Below are 26,290 nucleotides of genomic sequence, written 5' to 3'. Positions count from 1 at the left end.
GGCAATTAAAATGTGTAGAAATCACATAAATTATATATGCATTATGCATCTTGGCACCTCAGCTTCAAAATGAAGTAGTTGGGTAGTGAATTCCTCTTGGAGATAAAACTTATTTTTGCTATTTTAAGTTAGAAAATAAAATTGTCCCTGTGTAAACATGGGCGGTAGTTTGCATATTTTAAAGTTCATTATGCTTGTGAGATGTTCTCCTCCAGCACGGAGTCCAGGGAGACTGTGCAGCCTGTTTATCTGCCCGGCATTCTCACTGGTTTAAAGGAAGGCAGCTCGGAGGTACTGCAAACACAGTCTCACTTACCACCCAAGCAGCAGATTGAATGTAACTGATATTTTCAGCTCTTCAGAAATTGTGATCACATTTTTTAAAAAGGTAAATTATTATCCAGCAGGTGTATAAGCCTGTTCAGAAGAGTTGAGGTTCCTTTAAAAAAATTGACTCTTTGGGTAGAAACTGGAGTAACTGCAGTATCCTATAAAGTTTTTAGGATGGATGAATGTTTGATTCAGTGGAACCTATTGCATTATGTATTGAAAGAAAACAACGCAAGTCATTTGGTCTCAAGCTTGAGGTTTCTGTGTGTGGTATATGTATATATTTTTATGAGAGTTGACTTTTTAGAGGGTTTCTTTGGTTATTGTTTTCAGGGTTTTTGCCTCTCAGGGCTTTGCCTCATCTTTCATCTTCATGCTATTTTTCTGGGAAATCTGTTTCAGGCATGGCGCAGGGATGGTCCCTACTGAAGCTCCCTTTGCTCCCTCCAGGCCTCAGTTGAACTTTCTGCTCAGTGGATCCAACACTTTCCTTTCAGCTCATGAGAGCTCATCACTCATTTTTCTCCTGACCGGCTTAGATGCCTCTTTCTTCAGTTTAGAAAAATACCTTTGCCAGTGATTTTTTTAAAAGAAAGTTTTTAGAAGGGGTGTGTGTGTGTGTGTGTGTGTATGTATGTGTATGTATGTATGTGTGTCTCCTGAGATTCTAGAATAGAATAGGAATAGACATAGAAAAAGATATGGGAAGGCTGTGAAGGTAGATGTATTTTGGCATTTGAAGGAACTTTCCAATAAAGCAGGACAAAAATTCCACCGTCTATTAGGGTTTGGGTCCCTCATCTAAAGTCAGCCTGACACAAGTTAGGGAACACAATAGGTTGAACTGTATACAGATCTGTAGAAAATCAGCAATTGAATATCAGTAATTTTATATGACGCAACATGATATTTTAAAGTTGTTTTTTTTTTTCAATTAGAATTAACAGGACTTGGTAACTTATTGCATTCGGTGGTGAAAGAGGAAGGAGTTAAGTGACTTTGATAAATGTTGATCTTTGGTGTTTATCTTAAATTTAAATTCATGGTCATTAACATCAGGGTAGATAATAGCTATCATATAAAACTTTGTTTCAGGCACATTTCTATGCTATTTATCTCCGTCTATCTATCCATCCATCCAATCAGCGAATCTTCTATTCTATGAGAAAGTATTATTATTATTCCTGATTTATGGAGCAGGAAAGGGAGGGTTAGAGAGGGAGCTTAGCTAACTTGCCCAGATCACATAGGTGAAGGGTGCTGGCGGCTGGGTTCTCATTCAAGCTCTCTGACTCCAGAATCTGGCCCAGAAGCCCCACGTCATCCCCCAGTGGGCTCTGCATGCCGCCCCCTGTCACATACTTGTCCCTGGTGCATTTCTTCTCCCCTCCTCTCCTGTAGGACTCTTTTATACATCTCCTTTCTCCTCGAACCTCCAGTATCTCCTCTCCTACACGCATTCTCAGCTCATGACTTTGTTTCTCCACCACTGTTAATTCCCCGTCCTCCTAAATCTGCATCCATGTATATACTCTGCCTCACCTCCAGCGGATATGGGATCAACTGTCCCAGCAGCTCCTCCCCTAGATAGTAGAGCACATCCCCTTTACTCAGCGATATTCCTGTAGCAACTTTCTCCTCTTTTGTATTGTTAATTTGTCCCTTTCTTCTGGGTTAGTCTCATAAGCATCCAAACCAGTTTTCATTTCTCTTCTTAAAAAGACAAACTCCTTTGATCTCACATCTTTTTGTCAGTTACTCTCCCACTCCTATCCCCACTGTGATAAAACTCTTGGAAAGAGTTACCTGTAATCAATTCTCCAAATTCCTCTCCTCCCGTTCAGCCTTGAACACTGAGTAGGCTCTTGTCTGCTGCTCTTGACAGGCACTGATGAGCTTCACGTTGTTGCAGCACCCATCTGTTCATCTTTTCTTAGTTGATCTCTCAGCTGCATTTGACATAGATGATCACTCTCTCCTCTTGAATTCCGTCTTTAGTTTAGTTTCCGGAATGCCACACTGTCATGGCTTTCATCCTACCTTCCCAACTGTTGCCTCTCTGCCACTTTTGTTCCTTATCTTTCTGACCTCGAAATGCTGGAGTGGAATAGCATTCAAAGTTTTTCTTTGCACTACCTTGGTGCTCTCATCTGCATCATGGTCTTCAATATAGTTTGCATCAGCTTTTCTCGGATACCATTTCAGATCCTCAGAGACTCCTTTGTTTCAGCTCTTCATTGCCTTCGAACTGCACCCCTGCACCTTTTGTTTTTTGCCTCCTGCATGCCATAGATCATTGGTGTTCTCTGAAAACTCATATGTTGAAACCAAATCCGCAAGATTTGGGACATGATTTGGTCAAAGTGAATGCAATCAGAGACCTAACTTTTATAGAGACCTCAGATTGCTTCCTCCCCGCTTCCTTCATGTGAGGACATGGAGAAGATGGCTGTCTGTGAACCAGGAAACGAGTCCTCACCAGACACTCAATGCGCTGGTGCTTTCATCTTGGACTTCCTGCTCTCCAGAACTATGAGGAATAAAGTTCTATTGTTTATAAGCCACCCAGTCTGTGGTATTTTGTTACAGAAGTCCAAACGGACTAAGACACTGCAAGAGGCTTTTTGGTTAATGCCACCTGGAGACCTCTGCGCCTGTGGAACCCATCCCTACTTGTGCAGCCCGGGGTTTACACCACTGGGACATGAGATCCAGCGGGTAAATTCTCTCCTCTTTCACACTTTTTGGCTCTCCTATCATAGTCACTTTTGCTCTTCCATCCCCTGCTGCTTTAGTTTTCATCACTACTTCACAATTCTCCAAAGAAAGGCAGTGAGCAATGAATGTCATTTACATTTTACTCTAAGTACTCCAAATAGAGCCTTGACAAAAATATATCTTTTCATTAGATTACAGAATTGTCTACAACAATCATATTCTACAATCTTATTTCAGGCTGGATGCTCTCTATTCAACGCTAATTTGCTGCGTTAAATTACACTTACTATATAACTGTATACCTTTGGATTGTTTCATAAGTAATTTCCCTGTGTTTCTACAACATACCCACACATCATAAATGATCATTTTTCCTTTCCTAATTTTGCTTTCTACTTACTAGTGAAGCAATGATAGTTGTCTGGCCTTCGGTATGGGTACTATTCCAACTTCTTATTGATAATTTGATCTTATGTTTACCTTAGTTAGTGAATCTTTCTAATTTCTCTGTTAGTCCTGCTTGCTTTTGTTAATCATCTGCCTTAAATGTACCTTTCAATGTCTTGCAGCAAGTGTCTCTGACTCATGCTTTCTCACTTCAAACCCATACCATACACATCTTATATTCTCTGACTGGATTTTATTCAGCTGTAATTCTAAGAACTCTGAACGCAAACAAGCCTTTAATAGGTTGAAGCAAAAGTAGTTCAAGAGAGAATAGAATGGTGAATAGAATGAGAAATACCAGACATGTCCTTGTTAACAACTGAAGAGCAAAAAAAGAAAAAAATCATTCTCTATTATTCACTTGGACATCTTCCTGTTCTTGCAAGTTTTTTTTTTAATAAATTTATTTATTTATTTTTTATTTTATTTTTGGCTGCGTTGGGTCTTCATTGCTGTGCGTGGGCTTTCTCTAGTTGCAGGGAGCAGGGGCTACTCTTCGTTGTGGTGCGCGGGCTTCTCATGGTGGTGGCTTCTCTTGTTGCAGAGCACGGGCTCTAGGCACGCAGGCTCAGTAGTTGTGGTGCACGGGCTTAGTTGCTCTGCGGCATATGGAATCTTCCCGGACCAGGGCTCGAACCCATGTCCCCTGCATTAGCAGGTGGATTCTTAACCACTGCACCACCAGGGAAGCCCTGCAAGGTTTTGAAGCACCCTTCTATGAAGTTTTTTAATAATTACAAGCAGCCTGTCCCACGGCTCCCTCCCTTCCACCCTTACCTCTGCACTCTTGCCAAAGAACAAAGGGTAAAGGGCAAGTACAAAAGCAAAGGTCATAGATGTTAAAAATAAAAAATAAATAAATTTAAAAAAACGCAAATGTCAAGGAACTGTGCATCACTAAGATTTAATCACATTTGGCATATTCCATGTCTGATTTATTTGTGTAGCTTCTATCTTTAAGCCTACAATGCCAGGTCTTCTGTATATCATGTGGAGTGATAAGAGTTTTGGTCATTTGTTAGTTAACATAATATGGTCCAAGTTCTACTTTTTTTTTCTAAACACAGACACATATGAACACCCAATGAATTTGTTTTCTTTATTTACAATCATGTATTTCCTGAACTGAACTGGTCACCTTAACATGTGAATGTCCGTCACTGTTGTGATGTTGCCAAGCTGTTAATGCCTTACTACTTTAATCTTCCAATATGTTGGTTTCTAATCCTTCTCTCTGTAATGATTATTATTTGTTGTCACTCTTCTCTAGCTGTCTTTGTCAAGGGTTGGCTTCCCAGACATTACAACAAAAGCTTTTGATAAGACAAATATTCAATAACTGTTCAGTGGAAGGATGGAGTTGTACTAGACGCCTACATATATGGTTTAAGTACAAAAATTAAATTGTGAGAAGACTGGAATGAGATTCTTCTAAATCATATAGAATATCTTTGTGAAGATTTGTAAACCTATATGAATTTTATTTTAAATAGAATTCCTTTTCCTAAACAGGGTTTCAGTGTTGCCAAGTTTAGGGATTTCATATATGCATCAGCTTTCTTTGGTATAGATTTTTACCTGGGAATATCTATCATACTAAAACAGTGTTCTTCCCTGTGTACCATTCACAGTCTGATACAGAATTAAATAAATGAGGTAAACTCAGATCAAATAATATTGTGGATGGCTACCTTCTCCAATTATTCTGCCTTACCAAATCCTACCCTTATGCAAATACGCTGTCCCCATTGTGGGAAATACGGCAAGGCTTCCCATCAAGCTTGCTTGTTGCTTCAGCATGAGATCCTGAAGTTTACACTTGGACCTCAAGCAGTCTAGTTTCTCCTCTTCTGGGATCTATGCGCCAGTGAGTGCTTGCTGGTTGCTCAGCTTAAGCTGTGTGCTGACCATCCTGCTCATGGAAAGTACCCTTAGTAGAAAAACGGGCCCTATTTCCTTCATCTTTCATTTACTACTTGATATTTCTTAGATATTCTCTACCATCCTACTCTATCAGAGAATCACTTTTAATTTCCAATAGAAACATTTGTTTTTGCAACTGTGCAACTAGAATTCCTATGAATTTCCAGCAAGACTGTGAGACCACTATTGATATTCTCATTATAGTTTAATGAAAAGTTATCTTACACAAACCATTTTTAAGTACCCTTATATTAAAATCCACGAGGTAAGTTTCTGGTTTGGTTATAATTTTTAGAAAATATGTCTTTAAGTTTAATAATAAAGTTTTCTTAAAGCTGGTTGAATAGAGAGTAATCAGAAGAGATTCATTTCAAAATATGCCCTTTCCCTTAAATTTGAAATCAATGTTTGATCTTCTTAAAATCAAAATCAATATTAAATACAATGAAAGAAGAGTCCAGTGGGGCCAGAAGGCTATGTTAGACAGCCTGGCTACTACGGCATCATATTTCAGTAAACTCGACTGCAAGCTGGGGACGTGAACCGACATGCTCCTGAATCTCGCAAGGTCACTTTTCAGTGGGATGGACTTTGAACTTGGGGTTGGTGGTCGATTGAGATCATCACCTGCCTCCACCTGCTGTCAAGACTTTGGTTGAGAAAAAGTTTAACCGTGTGCTCATAGATACCTTGAAAGAGATACTCTAATATTTGTGGAAAATCTAACCTCTTTACACCCTCTTCACTTCTGCACAGTTAGCTCTCTAGAGTTGTATTTATTTTATGGCAGAAACCAGTAATAACAAACACCCACCCCACTGTGGAGGAAAGCAATAGAACCCCGCAGTTTGAGAGATCATACAATTTTGATTACGCCAGGGTCTCTGGATGGCTCTTCTTCAACTAAGAATGTGATCATCACACTATATGCCCAAGTCCTGTGGGAACAAAATTGTCAGCAAAACATTCTCAAGTCTTAAAGGCAAAAATTATATGTTTAGTTTTGGGGGAAAAAAGGCTATTATAGCACAAAACTTTCTCTAAGGTGATGTCATTAGCTTTGTTATAATGTCTAAACAGTGAAGGGATGGTTTCTGGAAAATTTTCTGTGCTATAGACCCAGATTCTTGCTATCCAAGCTCCCTTCTCGCTTCTCTACAAGGTGTTAGAAGACTCTTCCTGCTCCTCCATCTCCCAGCCCTTTATTCTTCATGAGGACCGCCCCTCCTACTGCCTACTTAGTATCTTGTCTTCCATTTTAGCATCTGCTCTTAGACCTGCATAACAAGAATGGTCTAGGAGAAAAGGTGGTAAGATGGGGTTTGGGGACTGGTGCACTCATGACCTTGTGGGTAAAATGGACACCACTCAGAATGGTATGTGGGGCAAAATAATTCCTGACACAAGGTGACAGCCCAACTGCTAATGATTTTACCAGTAGTGACCCGGGAAATAAATGCCCTCGAGGATGCAACGATTAGGTTATTTGAAACCAAAGCTTTCAAAGACGGCAGAGTTGGCTGGTTACTGCTAAGTGGTATTGGTGCCCTGCAGAGGGATGATGAGAAACTGCAGGTCTTTAGCAAGCAGTTCAAGGCTCAGAGTGAGAGCTGGCAGGCCTGCTGTTCTAAGGTCAGGCCCTGGCTGGGAAAACCTTAGACCCTGAAACGTGAGATTAAAACATCCACGTGAATGCCCCGAACCCTCAGAACCTATGGGTGGTGTGGTATCGTCAAGGGGTGAGGGAAGGTTGACCTTCTGTTGACCTCTCTCTCCACCCTGGAGTCATGGGGAGTGGGGGGGGAGGTCCTGGTTGTGGGTGTAACGGGCTGGCCGGGAGCCCCTCTCGGCAGGTGTGCTGGCTGTCCCCGCCCCAAGCTGGCAGTGCTATGGCATTCACGAAAAGAGTGGCTAGCTGCTAGAAATAACATAAATTTCTGCACACACTGAGTATCTGTACTTTAAACACATCTAATGCACTTTCATCTCTGAAATCCTGAGTTCATGCATCCTTTCTCCCAGAATGGGCAGAACAGCTTAGAATGAAGGCATGGGGAACGGGTGTTAACCTTCTTACTGATGTGGAAATAAACAAAGACCACCCAAATGAGAACACACAGAGACTCTTTATTCCGAGCTTGGTATAGCAATAGAGTTAGTCGCCATCATTTGCACAGACTCAAAGGCAGGCAGGGAAGTAGGGACGTTTTATAATGAAAAAAAGGGCTTCAGGTGTGGCCTCATTGGATGTTGTTGTCATGGGGAAGCCAGAGGTGGACTAACAAATAAAATGTGAGGCATGTTATCTGACTGGTTTGGGGACCGTGTTTGACTTTCTTTGGTTGATCTTGAGTTGGAAGCAGGGGCATAAAAGGAGAGAAGCTGGCAGTTACTGAGCAAGTCCTAACCATTCTGTGCCAGTTGCTGCAGTGGTTGTGGTTTAGTTTCCTGGCCTGGTTGCCACAGAAGTGGTGGGTCAAGTTCTATCATCCCATGTGATCTGGTCGCTGTCTATTTTTCTACTCAGTCTCTCACCAGGGCGGCTCCAACAGCTGCACCTTGGCACTTTCTCTTGTAGTTGGTGCTCCTTTCCCCACATGCTACCCCATTCTCTTCCCCCACCCTCTCTGAAATCTTTCCTTTGGGGGGCTGGGGGAAAGTAGGAGAGGGCCCTCCAAGGGCCAGCGCTTCCCCCGTGCTACAAGATGCTGCAGAGATCTCTCCTCAAGGCAACAGATGCCCTCCTTAGGAGCTGTCCCTGTCTCCTCTCCTTGGCTGCCAGGCCCATAACTAGAGTTAAATCCAGCATAACCTGGCTGTGGGTGGGCTGGGCTTGATAACAAAGGAAAGAAATTATACACTCTGGAAGTTGTAAGAATCAGTCATACATGCCATACCATCCAGAGCCTGAAGAGAGCCCCCGGACTGGATTTTGAAGGCGCCGGAATGTTAGCCTGAATAAGCAATAATTCAAGGACTTGGGAGAACTTTTTCACAACACAAGATTTTAAACCCTAGCAAAGAGTCCAGGGGGTGGGGTGAACTCATTTCTCGGGTGATGCTTACAAGCCTGGAGAAAGTGACGGACAAAGGCAAACAAAGTAGATGTGCCCGAGTTTCCGGGGCAGAGAGTATTGCTGAGGGAGACACGCTAGAGGGTTGGTGGGAGCCCAAAGGGCACATCACTGACCAAGACCATGAGGAATGTGCTGATGAAAGGGTCACCAGCAACGCCACGTTCAGTGGTGACTCTCCTTTGCAGTCCAGACCTTTTGATAGGATAAGTGGTCACAGAATGTGGCTTATTCTTATCCAAGGGAATGGTGGGGCCCTGAAGTAATAGAGACCAGGTAGCAGGATCTAACTGCCAGAAGCCAAGAGTCTGTAACTGAGGTTCCATAATGATCCTCAAGGTCAGAGGGGCAGCTGAATGGCCTTGACCTGCAGGAAGTTGTGGATATGGTTATTAGAGCTTGGCATCGGAAGGGGAAACACAGATGGGCAGCCAATGAGGGCGTTGCTTCGCATCTGCCAGCAGAAAAGGGAGAAATGGAGGTGCAGAAGGTTGATGGTTGTCAGTCCAATAAAAATCATGATCTCTTGCTCAGTTCCTGGATTCAGCCTAATTTTTTTATATTAATAGACTTTACTTTTTAGAGCAGTTTTAGGGTTACCGAGAATTGCTCATTGCACAGGAAGTACAGAGAGTTTGGCATAACCCCTCTCCCCTGCTTCACCCCCACAGGTTCTCCTATTATTAGCATCTTGCATTAGTGTGGTATGTTTCTTACAACTGATGAACCAATATTGCCATTATTATTCACTAAGGTCCATGGTTTACATTAGGGTTCACTCTGTGTTGTGCAGGACTATGGGTTTTAACAAATGCATAACGTCATGTATCCACTTTTACAGTATCATATAGGATACTTTCAACACCCTAAAAATTCTGTGCCCCATCAATTTCTTCCTTCCTTGGAACCCTAGCTACTACTTATCTTTTCACTTTCTCTATAGTTTTTTTTTTTAATTACTTTGAAATCTTTATTTTTTTATTTTTTAAACATCTTTATTAGAGTATAATTGCTCTACAATGGTTGTGTTAGTTTCTGCTTTATAACAGAGTGAATCAGCCATACATATACATATATCCCCATATCTCCTCCCTCTTGCGTCTCCCTCCCACCCTCTCTATCCCACTCCTCTGTAGTTTTGCCTTTTCTGAAATGTCATACAATTGGAATCAAATCTTACTTCTTTTACTTAGAGTATTTAATTTCCTCCATGTCTTTTCATAGCTCATTTCTTATCACTAAATACTGTTCCACTGTATAGATGTACTACAATTTGTTTATCAACTCAGCTGTTGAATGACTTCTTCATATTTTCCAGTTTTTGGTGATTATAAATAAAGTGTTATAAATAACTTGTGTGAACACAGTTTTCAAATAATTTGGTTAAATACCAAGGAGTGTGATTGCAGGATCATAAGGTAGAGTGTGTTTAGTTTTATAAGAAACTGCCAAACTGTCTTCCAAAGTGACTGTACTATTTTGCATTCCCATCACCAGGGGATGAGAGTTCCTCCTTTTTTGGATTTTAGCCATTTTAATAGATGTGTAGTATTATATCACTGTTTTAACTCACAGTGACCTGCACACGTGTTATGTTGAGCATCTTTTCATATGCTTATTTGCCATTTGTATATCTTCTTAGGTGAGGTAACTATTCATACCTTTTCCTCATTAAAGTTTTTTCCCCAGATTTATGGAGATACAATTGATGTATAACACTGTGTAAGTTTAAGGTATAAAACATGTTGATTTGATGCATTTATATATTGAAAAATGATTACCACCATGGAATTAGCTAACATCTCTGTTATGTCATATAATTACCATTTCTTTTCTTGTGATGAGAACATTTAAGATCCATCCTCTTAGCAATTTTCAGGTATTATTAATACAGTATTATTAAGTATAATTGCCATGCTGTACATCATATCCCCAGAATTTATTCATCTTTTAAGTCAAACTTTGTATGCTTTGACCAACATCTCCTCATTTCCCCCTTCTCCAGTCCCTGGTAATCACCATTCTATTCTCCACTTCTATGAGTTCAGCTTTTTTGGATTCCATATACAAGTGATATACATTATTTGTCTTTCTCTGTCTGGCTCACTGCACGTAATGCCCTCAAGGTCCATCTATGTTGTCCCAAATGGCACCATTTTCTTCTTTGTCATGGCTGAATAATACTCCATTGTATACGTATACCACATCTTCTTTATCCATTTATCTGTTGACAGACACTTAGGTTGCTTCCATATCTTGACTGCTGTGAATAATGCTGCAATGACTATGGGTGTGCAGATATGTCTTTGATATCCAGTTTTCATTTCCTTTGGATATATACCCAGAAGTGGGATTATCCAGTTTTCATTTCCTTTGGATATATACCCAGAAGTGGGATTACTAGATCATATGGTAGTTTTACTTTTAATTTTTTGAGGAAACTACATACTGCTTTCTAGAGTGGCTGTAACAATTTACATTCCCAACAGTGCACAAGAGTTCCCTTTTTTCCACATCTTTACCCACAATTATCTCTTGTCTTTTGATGACAACCATTCTAACAGGTGTGAGGTGATATCTCATTATGATTTGGATTTGCATTTCCCAAGTAATGTTGAACACCTTTTCATGTACCTTTTGACCATTTGTATGTCTTCTCTGGAAAAATGTTTATTCGGTTCTTCTGCCCATTTTTTTAATTGGATTATTTGTGGGGGGTTTTGTTATTGAGCTGTGTGAGTTTTTTAAAAAATATATTTTGGATATTCGCCTTTTATCTGATATGTGATTTGCAAATATTTTCTCCCACTCCATAGGTTGCCTTTACATTTTGTTGTTGGTTTCCTTTGCTTTGCAGAAGGTTTTTAGTTTGATATAGTCCCACTTGTTTAGTTTTGCCTTTGCAGCCTTTGTTTTTGGTGTCAAATCCATAAACAAACAAACAAACAAAAAATTGCCATGACCAACATCCAGAAGCTTACTCCCTGTGCTTTCTTCTGTGAGTTTTATGGTTTCTGGTCTTGGATTAAAGTCTATAATCCATTTTTCTTTTGTCCATTTTTGAATTAGATTTTTTTTAGTTGTTGAGTTTTCAGAGTTCTTTGTTATATTGGATTACAAGTCTTTTATCAGATAAGTGTTTTGCAAAGATTTTCTCTCAGTCTGTGGCTTGTCTTTTCATTCACTTAACAGTCTTTCAGAGACACATTTTTAATTTTAATAAAATCAAACACCCATTTTTTTTTTCTTTTATGCATAGTGCTTTGAGTGTTATATCTAAAAAGTCATTGCTAAACCCAAGGTCACCTAGATTTTCCTCAATGTTAATTTCTAGAATTTATAGTTAAACTTCTTACGTTTAGGTTTATAATCTATTTTGAGTTAATTTTCATGAAAGTTCTAAAGTCCGTGTTTATATTAATATTATTTTTGCGTGTGGATGTCCAGTTTTTCCAACACATTTGTTGTAAAGGTTATTCTTTCTCCATTGAATTGCCTCTGCTCCTTTGTCAGAAACCAACTTACTGTATTTGCGTGGGTTTATTTCCAGACTCTCCATTCTGTTCCACTGATTAATTTGCCTATTCTTTTACCAGTACCACATTGTTTTGATTACTGTAGCTTTATACTAACTTGTGAAGTCAGGTGGCATATTCACACTTGTGAAGTCTTCCAGTGTTGTTGTTCTTCAGTATTGTGTTGGTTATTGTGGGTCTTTGCCTTTCCATATGAACTTCAGAATCACTTTGTGGATATTCATAAAATAGCTTGGTGGAATTTTGATTAGAATTGTGTTGAATCCATACATCAAGTTGGGAAGAGCTGTTAACAACATTAAGTCTTCCTATCCATAAACATGGGGTATCTCTCTATTTACTTAGATTTTCTATGATTTTTTTAATCAAAATTTTATAGGTTTCTTTATACTACTCTTGTACATATATTTTTAGATTTATATCTATACATTTCACTTTTTGGGTGCTAATGAAAATAGTTCTGTGTTTTTAATTTCAAATGCTAATTGTTTATTGCTGGTATATAGGAAAGCAATTAACTTTGTATATTAACCTTGGATCCTGCAACCTTGCTTCAATCACTTATTAGTTTCAGGGGTTTTTTATGTGTGATTTTTTTAAAAGATTTTCTACATGTAAAATTATGTCACCTGTGAACAAAGGCAGTTTTCTTTCTTCCTTCCCAATCAGTATATCTTTTCTTTTCTTGTCTTGTCTTACTGCATTAGCTAGGTCTTCCAGTGTGATATTGAATAGGAAGAGAGGACATCCTTGCCTTGTTTCTGATCTTAGGGAGAAAACACCTAGTTTCTCACCATTAAGTATGATGTTAGCTATAGGTTTTTGGTAGATGTTCTTTATCAAGTTGATAATTTCTTTATATTCCTAGTTTTCTGAGAGTTTTTATTATAATTAATGTTGGATTTTAATGTTGGATTTTGTCCAATGCTTTTACTGCATCAGTTGATATGATCATATAGCTTCTTTAGATTCTTGATGTGATGGATTATATTAATTGATTTTTGAATATTGAACTGATTTTACATACCTGGAATAAATTCCACTTGGTAATATATACAGTGACATATAATTATTTTTATACATTTTTGGATTTAATTCTCTAGTAGTTCTTTGAGGATTTTTATACCTATGTTCATGAGAGATTGGTTTGTAACTTTTCTTTCTTTTAATGTCTTTGTCTGATTTGGATAATAGGGTAATACTATCCTCACAGAATAAGTTAGGAAGCATTCCCTCTGCTTCTGTTTTCTAGAAGAGATTGTAGAGAATTGGAATAATTGAAAGGACTACTTCCTTTATCAAGGGAAGGTGGAGGGGAGGGGTAAGGGGTTCCAAGTACTTGCAGTCATTGCAGTCATCTGAATCCTCAGAGTGCATGACTTTCTTCATTTCTGGAAAAGTTTTATTTCAAATACTGCCTCTCCATTCTTTTTTAAAAATCTCCCCTGTAAGTTTCATTTAGTCATATTTTGGACCCTACCATTCTGTGTTCCACAGTCTTAAACTATATTGTAAAATGTGTGCATACATCTCTATGGTGCATTTTGTACATTTAAAAAATATCTATCTTCCAATTCACTAAATTCTTTATTCATTTGTTTACTTTCTTCCTACTTATACCATCTACTTTTCTTTCATTCTCAATGATTATATTTTTCCTGGTCACTTTAACAAAAGCATGGCTAATCCCTTCTTCCTAGTGCTTATTTTAAAAACTTAATCTTTTTAACACTTGATACATAATTATTTTGTAGTCACGATGACATACTGCCAATATATGACATTATCAGTTATCTAGTTGTACCTTTGCTTATTTTTTTGTGCTGGCCCTGAGTCATAGAGTCTTGTTTGTCATTTGCTGGTTAATTTTTCACTGTGAGCTCTTATTTGGATGGTCATAATCTATGGGAATCCTTATTGAAGGTGCCAGGAATTTTTTTTCCTAGCATACTCTTCTTCTGGCTTGCTGTAGTGATAGCACTTCTATTTCCCTATCTTATGTAAATAGAAATCTTTTAATGACCTTTCTCAGTTCATCTTTCAAGATTAGGGTTCTGGGTCACTTTAATCTGCAATAGAGCTTCAGTATTTACTCACCCCTTCTTCTTGCATCTCATACCTTCTTTCAATGATTATTTCACATTAATTCTGGAGTTTTCCTTAAAATATTCTTTAGGACGGTCATTCAGTAATAAACTCTGTTGCGTTGGCTATGTCTCCTTCTATCTCCCTTTCAACTCTTGGGAATCTGCTCTGCATTTTGTAGGCTCAGGGCTCATTTATATATTTTAAAGTATTTTGTATCTCACTCCATCCAGCATCTACCTTTTTTGTAGCTTGAGAGTTGGCTTATTTTTTTATAGAAAATATAATCCACTCTTTTTAAGCCAAAATTAGAAGCAGTGTGTGTACATTTTTTATAAAGGTCTTATATGCACTTCCCAGGTTGTAAATTCTTGTAAGTTAGGTATATTGTCTTATCTTTCATTGTATCTCTCCTATCTCCCTACGCCCAATATCTAGTGTAAAGTAGGTGCTCAATCTTTTAAAAAAGATAAAACAGTATGTCATTTCTTTTTAAAATGAATTTGCTCTGTCACTTTGCCTCTTGGAAGTCTCGTCCAGAAGCAATATAATTCAATTAAAATTATATAGTCAAGCTCCATCATTTGTGATCTTGGACAACTGAGTAATATTTTTTTTAAAGTAGAAGTAGGGAACAATGCAAGATGTTTTGGACATAATGAGACAATATGTATGATGCCTGCAGCCCAGTGTTACAGCACTGGATCTCTAAGACTTGTTAGCTTTCCTCAATAAACTAGATAAAAACAACCCTGGTTGCTACCAGTATCAGTTTATTTTTTTGCCCCTTTTGGTATATGTAGAGAGAAAGTGATAAAGAAATTATCAGTTGAATATAATTTTTTCTTTTGGCAACAAAATATAAATTTGCTTTATAAACTATTATACTACTGGATTATACTGATTTACCTTGGGTGCCACCATTCCAGTTCATTTCTTGTCTGAATGATGAATGGCACTTGAAACAGTATAGAGTAATATTATTTTTAGTAGGTGGTAACAGTTAATAAAGGAGTTTCCCAGCTGAAACTAGGCAGTAAACAGTTATGACAGCAATGAAATATGTGATTTTTTTTCCAAATGGAAAATAGTGAACGTATAAAATGTTACGGGACCTGAATTCAGAATCCTGATGTAAAACTGAAATGTTTCTATGTTTGCATGCCTTTTTACACTCTTCTGCTTCATCTTTCTCTTCTTTCTTCTTTATAACTTTTTCTCATTTTTACTCTCTCCCTTCTCTTCCTTCCTTCCTTCCTTAAAAAGGAAAACCTGGAATGAGCTTTGACATGATGCATTCCTATTTAGTGTAGGGGGATGGTGTAGTGCATTGCCAATGAAACACAAATTGCGATTTCACAATCTAAAGGACCTTTAAAAATAGCATGAGATTTAGAAATAGAAAAGCCACATTGAACACAAGAAATGTATATCTTATTTTTTTCTTTTTGGATAAATACCTCTTATTTCAGTGAGACAGCAAATTTGGGCCCTTTCTCTTGTCCTTACCTATAAGAATTATATATCTTTTATGTAATGGCATTTAAAAATTTCACATCTTGCATTCATTTACATGTGCCTAGCAAAAATTGAAATGATGGTAAGCCCTCATAAATTACATTCAATAAGGAATTACTTATTGAGCAACATCTATCTGCCAGGAACTTTGCTAGTAACTGGGGATACAATAGTGAGAAAGTCACAATCCAGCTCCAATCTTACAGACTAACGGAGGAATCACTGAAGTAAGCATGTGATGACCACACCAGTCCCAGAAGTGCTAAGATCAGTGAGAACAGAAGGCTGTGAGAGAACCCAGGAATGAAATTTAACTCAGCCTGAGAAAATAAGCCAGGATACTTTAGAGGTAGTCCTTGAAGCTGGAAACTAAAGAATAATTAGTATTCACCTGATGCTTGGTGTGGGAAAGGGATCTCAGATCTGGAGTCTAGAGGTGGCATGTTCAGAAAACTGCTAGTGTAATAACTGAGTAAGATCGTGATTGAGAGCACAGAGGAAGATGTAATCAGCAGTGAACTGCAGAAGATAAGCTGTGTTTGCAAGCCGTGCTAGGAAATATGGCACTTCCGGAAATATGTAGGAGTGGCCTTATGCTTCAGAATGATCACTCTGCCTGAAGAATGGGAAATGAGTTTTGGGTAGTGGAAACATCTGGTTCAGGGTATTGCTGAGATGAGAATTGATGGAGTCTTGACATATATAGGATGCGTGAGACTTGATGATTGATGGGTAGAACGGGTAAGGGTAGTCCAGGACCAACATATAAGTTCTTGGCTTGGCAAGATGGACAGAAGAAGGCGCCATTCACTGAAATATAGAATAGGCGGGTAAAGACAGACTGGTTGGTTGGGTGGGGGTAAGGAAGATGAAATTAGTTTTTGATTCAAGTAGGCAAGTCAATTAGGCTATGTGTTTTTTTTGTGTGTGTGTGTGTGTTCCGGAAGAACACTTAAGATATTGGTTTGAGTAACATGTCATATCAGGACTTCAGATATAGATTTGGGAGACAACAATGTACCGATATTACTTGAAATTATGAGCATGAAGAGAAAGCCTAGAAAAAAGTATAATCTTAGCAGAGAGGAGGACTAATGTGGAACTATAAGGAGAGTCAACATTTAAGAGATACAAAAAGAGAGAGAAGTAGGCAATGTGTTTCTTAGAATTCACTTACAAAGCAGAGAGGTAAGGAGAATAAATATTTCTGAAATTGGAACGGAGCACAGAGCAATGAAATGCTAAATTATGTGGAGTGGTCAATTATAATAGGTCAAATTATGGATTTTCCTCCTAGAATCCTGAATGCTCATACCTTAGAACATTGTTTTTACTGAGTCTTTTTTCTTAGAATATTTGGAAAATCTGCTTTCTTTGTATCTTCTTTAAAAACACAGAAGCGTTTTCTGTCCCTGATCTATGGTTCTTTCCACCTGCATTCTCCAGTCGCTTCTCATAGTCTTGGTGTCTCCATCTCTTGCAGTTATATTGCAGAAATTAAAAGAAGATAGTTGAATAGAACTTCAAGATGCCTTTAAGAAATCAAGTATAAAGGAATATTTTGAATATTTAACTCCATATAATTTCTATAATTATTCACCTTCATAAAATTTTATTATTTATAATATAAAGTTCAGTTGTTCTGAACTTTATTGTTCATTCTGAATATGGATCCTGATATTGTATGTTTCACTTGTAAAAGCATATGAAGATGAATTGACATGAAAATCCGTGTACTGCAGAGGAAGAAACACTGCACTCGGTAGCAGGATATTTGAATTCCAGTTTCTAATACCAAATTACTGTATTTCCTCATAAGTATCCCTTAACTTTCTTGGGTCCAAGTAATGTGATTTGGAAAATAATGATCCCCGATGTCCCTTCAGTTTTTAAAATCCTGTGGTTTTCAGTTTATCTAAGCAAGCAATGCAAAGTTTCCATTCAGTGATAGAGGACAAGCATTTCATTCTCATGAAACAATTCTAATAATCGGGCCTGAAGTATTTGTATAAGTTTTAGTGACAATAATGTTCTAAATTACATGAACATGATTAAGCATAGGAATTAATATAGAACATTTTTGTGTTACTTATAACTTTATTGTAATTTTCCTCCCATTTATGTGCCTGCCCTTTAGTTGTTAATGCTATCTCCTGAAAGAAAAATTTCTCATAAGGGCTTAAATTGTTTAAACATGGTATACATAGGGCAATAAACATCTATGCTTAGCTAGATAGAGAAATGTGCAATTGTTCAAGTTAAATATTTTCTAAAGACACTCCCCTGAAAGAGTAAATGAACTGCCTTGGACTCATTTGTCAAGAGTTGCGGATAGTTACCAGCAGTTTCAGTCATAAGAGGCAAATCTGGAAATCAAAAAATAGAGAAAAGAGAAAGAATGTTTTTAATTATGAACCCACCCATTACAACGGCCTGATCTCTGAGAAGACGTATCAAGCACTGCTCTTCTGCCTGGCCAGAATGTTAGCTTTCCCAAAGAATGAAGCTTTTGGTATCCTTTGGATTTCCTGCATTTTCACCTCTGTACTGGTTCAGCAAGGAATGGAAGCCTTTCAGTGTGACAATGGGGTCTCCTTGCCTCCTGACAATGTGTGTGACTTCACAGATCAGTGTGGCGACATGAGCGATGAACAGCAATGTAAGTTCCCTTCCTCTCCTTCCTCCAAGTCCTGTTCACCTTTCGTCCAGAGGCTGCTGAGCTGCCTGGGGAGGCTAAGACACCTGGCCCTGCACGGATCCCATTTATATGCCTTTAGAGGCAGTCAGAAACTAAAATACTCTTTTTAAGAAAGAGACAGATCCACAAATAAAAATAACTCTAATTAAATGGTATCAAATTGCTAAGATTCTAACTAAATGGGATGTATTTTGAATCAGTTTTTACCGATTATAAAGAAGGAGTGAAATGTAGAAAGGTAGCTTTTAATGGTATATCAGTGAAACAGGATTTGAAAGAAGCTTGTGACTGCAGTTTTAAAATGCTGTGATGGAAATTATGAGCTTAAGTTTGAGTTCAGTATGGGAATATTTGAAATGAATTTTAAGTTGGGTGAGAAGGTTTTATTTTTGCTTATAGGACACTACCACCAAGTGAGTTGGTACGTCTCATACACAGAGCATAACTCTGACTTATATCCTTTGATTCTAAGGCAGAGGAAAGAGTGCAAGCCTCAGAGAGTGCAGGGCCTAGACTTGGATCCTGGGTAAACCATCTACTAATTGTGTGATCTTGAACCTCCAGTTTATTAGGAGGTCATAAAGTGAGATAAACTGATCTCACTGGCAGGCAAATACTCCAGGTATAACATTAATAAAAAGTTCACCAAGGGAAGATACGGGTAGGAGACATGCATGTTTCTGTAGTTTCTATTTGCAATATCACATCCTGAAAGAAGACTGCATTTCATCAATGGAACTAGTGTCCTTCCTACAGTCACCTTTCATAAAAAACATTATCATACAATTAAATAGGTTCATTCATGTTGATTTTCAGTAACTATTGACTCAATTATTTGGAGGCACTAAGTCTAGTATTTTAGAGCAATATGCTCAAACGTATTTTCTACTTTTTATTCAGATACTATATTAATTAGTGTTTACAGAATTCTTCATTTTCTTCTCCTACTACATAAGGTTCTACATGTTTGATTTTACTATTGTTGGAATTCTATTCAAATATTCAGGTGTTATTACTTTAAAGCAAGAGGAGTGATTACTGAATAATTTCTTCTCTTTAGAAGGAAACAGGTGGAGGATTTTTCGCCCATAGTTTGGGGATTGTGATCGTGCTGTTTGATTGCACTTTGTGTTTAACAATTCCTAAGATGGGGATTCATTTTATATTTGTCCCATTTCCCCAGAGACGCTACATGTGGATGTGCTGCCCTTTCTCTGGACTGTCTGGGGAAAGCCCTTGCTGTTCTTTGGTGAGCAGCTAAGACGAACCATTCTGTTGGTTTGACAAGAAATGCAAAGTCCCTTCCATTGTTAATCCCTCTGAAGCTTCCTTTAGCATGGTTGCTGTGATAACATGCGTAGTGCTGCTTCAGGGAAAAGGTTAATGCGAAAGAAGGGAAAAGCCGCTGAGTGGGAAAGGTCTCAGCTGCATGAAAGATACAATAACCCCAGCCTTAGAGGAGAGTGAAGGAACAGATTTGTCGAATAAACAAATTTCATTTTAAATGTTACACTGGGAGGTCACCTTTTGGCTTTTTCGCTTTTCATTTTCATTTCTGAGAAGTTTCCACTTTGGTATTTTATTTAAAATGGGATAACCTGTAGATAAAATTGAGAATCGCTTTAAAGCATGAGTTTCTTTTGTACACCACACTAGGGGGAAAATATTGTGGAGGAATAATGATGGCCAAGCAATTTTTCTCTTGAAAATTTGTGATGCTAAACTTATAGACAAGATTTTTTCTTTTAACTGAAGCTGACTTTATAATGATGTTTCAGTAGTCACATTTTGGGAAAAAATTAATCTGTGACCCTCTTTAAAGTCCAAATGGTGTGAGGTTTAAAGAAATAGATTAATATGTGGACTTTTCTGAATGAAATTGGCATAGTTGAAGTTGAATTTCAGATGCAACTGATTCTATTAGTAGTGTTTTTGAAAATTTTTTTATTTTACATGATGGACCTGTTTTTCAGAATACTTGAACCTATTATTTTAACTCAGTATTTTTTTTAAGATATTAGATTTAAAAAGACTAAATCTTCACAATGAAATAAATTCTATTTATACACAATATTGAACACAATCGTGAGCAAGAAAAATAATTTTTAGGTGTAACAACTATTGGTTCTAATGTTGACAAGAATCTCTCTTTATTAGAATTTATTAATATCCTGAGCCAGGGAAGTACATGTTGTGGTACTGATCTGGGTATTTTTAAAAAATTATGTTTCTAGTGTTGCAATGTCTGCTTCTACACAGAACCCCATTGCCTGGTCTTCCTCCTTCTATTAAGCACAGCAATAATCTAGTTTCTCTTCTAATAATTGCTCAGAATTATTTGATGTATAAAGGCTTTACTCTGTTTTAGTTTTACTCAACAATAAAACAGTAATATTACTTATGTTGCTGTTCAGATCCAAGTCAACCATAAGACTATAATCTGTACTATTGATACAATGTTGAGATACATCCCCTGCAATGGGTTTCTACCACTGGAATATTACCAGAAAATACTCCAATATTTTCTCAGAAATTACTCCAGTAATTAGGTAATTACTTTAGCATACCTGAAGTTAGTATTAACATTAACTGTTCCATACATTTACTTTTAGAGCTAAATTTACTGTGACTCAAAATGGAAAAATATATTCAGTTAAATAATTTCTCCCTTACCTACATGTCTTGCTTAAGAACATTTCCATTTGGTCTATTTTTAATACTTTGATTTGATGAAATATAAAGTTTTGAAGTATTACCTAACTTCTTTTGCAAACTTTTTTGGATTTAGGAATAATAATTTTTTCAAAAGATCTTCATATAAGTCTAAATTTGGATGTGAAATGTGTGAAAATTAAATTAGAGGTTCATTCTGAAAATCTGAGAGGTGATAGTGTTTAATCAGATGATAGTAAGTACATTGTTTCTTCAGTAGGATGACATAAATGTCAACTACTTTTAAAAGTAGTTGTAGAAGTTCATTGAAATACTTGAAGGTAAGCATTAATAGAGTGAAATGTGAGATTTCATGAGCAATATTTATCTTACCACTACATTGGATGCAAAATGTTTTAAGCATTTTTTTTTTTTTTTTTTTTTAGAAATATGTGCAGTGCTAGTTTTTTTTTTTTTAACTTTTGGGTTTATTTATTTATTTATTTATTTATTTATTTATTTATTTATTTATTTATGGCTGTGTTGGGTCTTCGTTTCTGTGCGAGGGCTTTCTCTAGTTGCGGCAAGTGGGGGCCACTCTTCATCGCGGTGCGCGGGCCTCTCACTATCGCGGCCTCTCTTGTTGCGGAGCACAGGCTCCAGACGCGCAGGCTCAGTAAATTGTGGCTCACGGGCCTAGTTGCTCCGCGGCATGTGGGATCTTCCCAGACCAGGACTCGAACCCGTGTCCCCTGCATTGGCAGGCAGATTCTCAACCACTTCGCCACCAGGGAAGCCGTATTTTTTTTTGTTAATCAACTAAAAATCCTATTCATCATAGCAAAATGTCTCAATTTGGGCTATTATAACAAATTTGTAAACTGGGTGGCTTAAACAGCAAACATTTAATTCTCATGGTTCTGGAGGCTGGGAAATCCAAGATCCTGGTGCTGGCATATTTGGTGTCTGATGAGGGCTTTCCTTCTGGTTTGCAGACAGCTATTTTCTTACTGTGTCCTCACATCGTGGGGAGAGGGAGAGAGAGCTCTGGTCTCTCCTCCTCTTTTATAAGGGCACTGATCCTATTTCATGGGCTCCATCCTTATGACCCAATCACCTCCCAATACCATCACATTGGGGATTGAGGCTTAAACATATGAATTTTGGAGGGATATAAACATTCAATCCATAGCACAACAGAATTATAAGTGTAAGAAATCTAATAATAAATATGGGGAGACTAGTTGAAGAAAATTAGAAAAATAATTACAGATATCTGGAAGAAAGATTCATGACAAGACTGTTTCTTTATGGGATGCTTCAATGGTGTAAATATATACAATTTAGTGAAATCAGTCTACATGTTAATTAAATTCTAATACAAAATATAACCAGGATAAGTTTTAACTCTAATAAAATGACTTGCAAGTTCAGCTAGAAAAATGAGAATATCTGGAAAAGGGGATAAGAAAAATATAAGAAAATGAATAACTTTCATTAGTGGGTTTATAATAGTGTATCAGGCACTCTCAGAGCATTCTGAAAATTGGCTGGATGGTGACTCTTTCTCACAAAGGAGAAGCTAAAACTTGAATTTTGTCTTGACCCATCCTACAGGGTTTCTATCATGGTTTCAACAAAAGAAGCCATATAACAATTCAGGCAAACTTGGTGGAGTCATGCTTTTATGAAATGATGCCATCCTTCCAGAGCTGCCAACAGTTTCTTTAATATTTTCAGGGAGGTCATGAAAAATCAAAATGTTAGCTCTTTTAGGGCAGGAAATTTACCTAGTTTTCCCCATTTCCTAGAAGACTGAGTCACACATAGAGTCAATAAATATTAGAGTGACTGATTACTGGTTTACCGACTGGCTGAATTTCTCATCTGCACTATCTTTCATCCTGGAATTGGCTAGAACTACTCAGTCTTGCAGTGTGGTCTGTTCTTGTTTTGTGGCTCAAGTGTGCAAATTGACATAATCCAAGAAGGACGTTCAGTTTGTGAGCTCTCTTTGAAAATCTCAAAGACACCTAGTGACATCAGATGGTGAACTGTTTCTTCCACAAGCAAAATGTCTGCTGAAGTCAATCTGTATAGATAGAATTCCTGCCATGTTTGTCATCCCATATACCTTTTTTGTGTGTCAATGATTATCATTTCTATGTGTAAGTGTTGCCACTAAAGATTTAACTAGGAATCCTGGGAGAAGGCTTGCATTCTGTTGTCAAAGTTATCAATTTAATGAAGGTAAGGACCTTGAATCACAGCTTTTAAATATGTTTCCATCAAAGAAGCAAGAATAGAATATAATGTTCTCTACTACCCAGAAATAATTGTGACTTTCCAGTGAATAGTCTTAAAATGCTTGATTGGATTTGGAAGAATACTTATTTTGAGAGAAATTGAAAACCTATTTAGGGGAAAAAAAATGACAGTTCATTTGTTCCTGAATTAGTTTACTTGATGGAAGTTTTCTCTATGCAAGAGAGATAACTTTCCTAAGGCCCTGTATTCACCATTATAGAAACTAGTGAAAAGTCATAAGATCTTTTGGCCAAGCTGCTACTCTGGAATAGAGAATTGTATGCAAACAGCTATGCAACTTTTATAATACTCACGTGAGTACTGCTACAGGCTGGAGTGAATGCCACACATTGTCAGTATTTCTGCAGAAATCACCAGACAATTACAAACACTTGGAGGACTCCTTTGAAATTTACTAATCTTGAAACAGTGTTAAAGTTAAAATATGGTTTGGAAATCTTTTTCTCATGTGACACTGATGGTATCTATGTCAAATTCTTGCCAAAGATGTGCTCAATGGCTTGAGATTAAAGTCAACTATATGACAAGATTCCAGCTTAAGTAATATTAGATACTTCTGGTGTGAGCTATTGAAGTTCTAATTCCATTATCACATCCTATCACATACCTTTCTGATTTACAGTTCTTCCTGTTTTTGTCTCAATGAAACTAATAAAACTAATAAAATTAGTTCAGTGTGAAAGATAAACATTTGCCTGATAAAAATTAATTAATGGTTTCAAATTGCCAGGCCAAATAATAGTACTTTTTCATGGAAATCTACTTTTGAGAATAAATTTTACTTTCATTTAATTGGACTATTTTGGATTTATTTCATCCTTTGCAGGAACTGGCCATTGATTTTTACATTAAATGAGAGTAAGGGAGATAATTCTTTGTACAAATGTTTTTATATGCTATCTACATGAAGGAAATCATTTTCTAAACAGTAAAATGTATGTAAAATTTTGTGACTACGTAATAAATAGCTTTCCTCAATAAGGGAAAGAGATAAAAGCACTTAACAATCTTGGAATAGAAGGAAATTACCTTAACACACAAATGGCTGTATATGAAAAACCCACAGCTAATGTCATACTCAACGGTGACAGACTGAAAGCTTTTACTTTAAGATCTGGAACAAAACAAGATGCCCTCTTTCATCACTTCTGTCAACATAGTACTGGAAGTCCAAGCCAGAGCAATTAGATAAGAAAAAGAAATAAAAGCAATTCAGATTGGAAATGAACAAGTAAAATTATCTCTGTTCACAGAAAATGTGATCCTAAATGTAGAAAACTCTAAAAAGTCTATGAAAAGAATGTCAGAACAAAGAAACAAATTAAGCAAAGTTGCAGGATTCAAAATCAACACACAAAAATCAGTTGCATTTCTGTGCACTAACAATGAACAATCTAAAAAGGAAATAAAGAAAAAAAATTCCATTCATAATAGCCTCAAACAATATAAAATACTTAGGAATAAACATAACCAAGGTTATGAAAACAAAAAATTGTTGCTGGAAGAAATTAAAGAAGACGCAAATAAATGGAAAGGCACCTCATGTTCATGGATTGGAAGAATTAATATTGTTTAGATGTCAGTAGTACCCAAAGTGAGCTATAGATTCAAAGTAATCCCTCTCAAAATCCCAAGAATATTTTTTGCAGAAATAGTAAAATTCATCCTAGAATGCATATGGAATCCCAAGGGACCCTAAATATCCAAAACAGTCTTGAAAAAGAACCACCGTATAGCCCTCACACTTAATGATCTCAAAACTTACTACAAAGCTACAGTAATTAAGAGTATGGAATTGGCATAAAGACAGACACATAGGCCAATGAAATACAATAGAGAGCCTAGAAATTAGCTGTCTCATAGATGGTCAGATGATTTTTGACAAGGGTGCCAAGACCATTCAATGGGGAAAGAATAGTCTTTTCAACAGTGTGGTAAAAACTGGATATCTATATGCAAAAAGATTAAACTTGGACCCCTACCTTACAGCATATCCAAAATTTACTCAAAATGTGTTAAAGACCTAAATGTAAGAGCTAAAACTATAAAACTCTTAGAAGAAAACACAGGGGAAAAGCTTCATAACCTTGGATTTGGCAATGATTTTTTGGCAATCACAGGCCACAAAGAAAAACTAGATAAATTACAGCTCATCAAAATGAAAAACTTTCGTGTGTCAAAGGACACTATCAGAATGAGAAATCAATCCATGGAATGGAAGAAAATATTTTCAAACTATATATCTAAGACATTGACATGCAGAATAAATAAAGAACTCGTACAATTCAACAACAAAAAACAAGCAATGAACAAAGGACCTGAATGGACTTTTCTCTAGAGAAGATATCCAGATGTCCAATAAGCACATGAAAAGATGTTCAATATCATTGATCATTTGGAAAATGCAAATCAGAACCACAATGAGATACCACCTCACATCTATTGGGATGGCTATTATAAACAAACAAACAAACAAAACCCAAGAAAATAACAAGTATTGGCAAAGATGTTGAGAAATTGGAACACTTGTGCATTGGTGGTGGGAATGTAAAGCCTTTTTGCTTCTGTGGAAATGGTATGTCAATTCCATTCAATATTAGAAATAGAATTACTGTATAATACAGCCATTCGAATCTGGAGACATAACAAAAAGAAATGAAAGAAGGGACTCCAACAGATACTTGTACACCCATGTTGATAACAACCTTATTCCCAATAGCCAAAAGGGGGAAGCAACCCAAGTATCCTCCAACAGGTGAAAGAATAAATAAAATATGGTAGATACATACAGTGGAATATTATTCAGCTTTAAAAAGGAAGGAAATTCTGACACATGCTACAACATGACTGAACCTTGAGGACAATTATACTAAGTGAAATAAACCAATCACAAAAGGACAAATATTGCATGATTCCACTTATATGAGGTACCTGGAATAGTCAAATTTTTAGACAGAAAGTAAAATGGTGGTTCTGAGGGG

The 26,290-nt window shown here is 37.1% G+C and overlaps 1 protein-coding gene across 1 annotated transcript in view; it reads left to right on the top strand.

Annotated features, from left to right (window-relative positions):
* The first annotated feature begins 17,926 nt into the window (after positions 1-17,926).
* Positions 17,927-26,290, top strand: part of MALRD1 (MAM and LDL receptor class A domain containing 1) — a 612,855-nt gene continuing 604,491 nt past the window's right edge. Inside the window, exon 1 of the mRNA XM_036841268.1 lies at positions 17,927-18,290. Within this exon, the coding sequence (XP_036697163.1) occupies positions 17,927-18,290 (364 nt within the window). The remainder of the gene's footprint in view (positions 18,291-26,290) is intronic.

The sequence above is a fragment of the Balaenoptera musculus genome, chromosome 2, assembly GCF_009873245.2.
Source record: "Balaenoptera musculus isolate JJ_BM4_2016_0621 chromosome 2, mBalMus1.pri.v3, whole genome shotgun sequence".
Classification (NCBI taxonomy): Eukaryota; Metazoa; Chordata; class Mammalia; order Artiodactyla; family Balaenopteridae; genus Balaenoptera; species Balaenoptera musculus.
The sequence above is the reverse complement of the archived record's forward strand: the minus strand, read 5'-3'. Positions and strand labels throughout refer to the sequence as shown.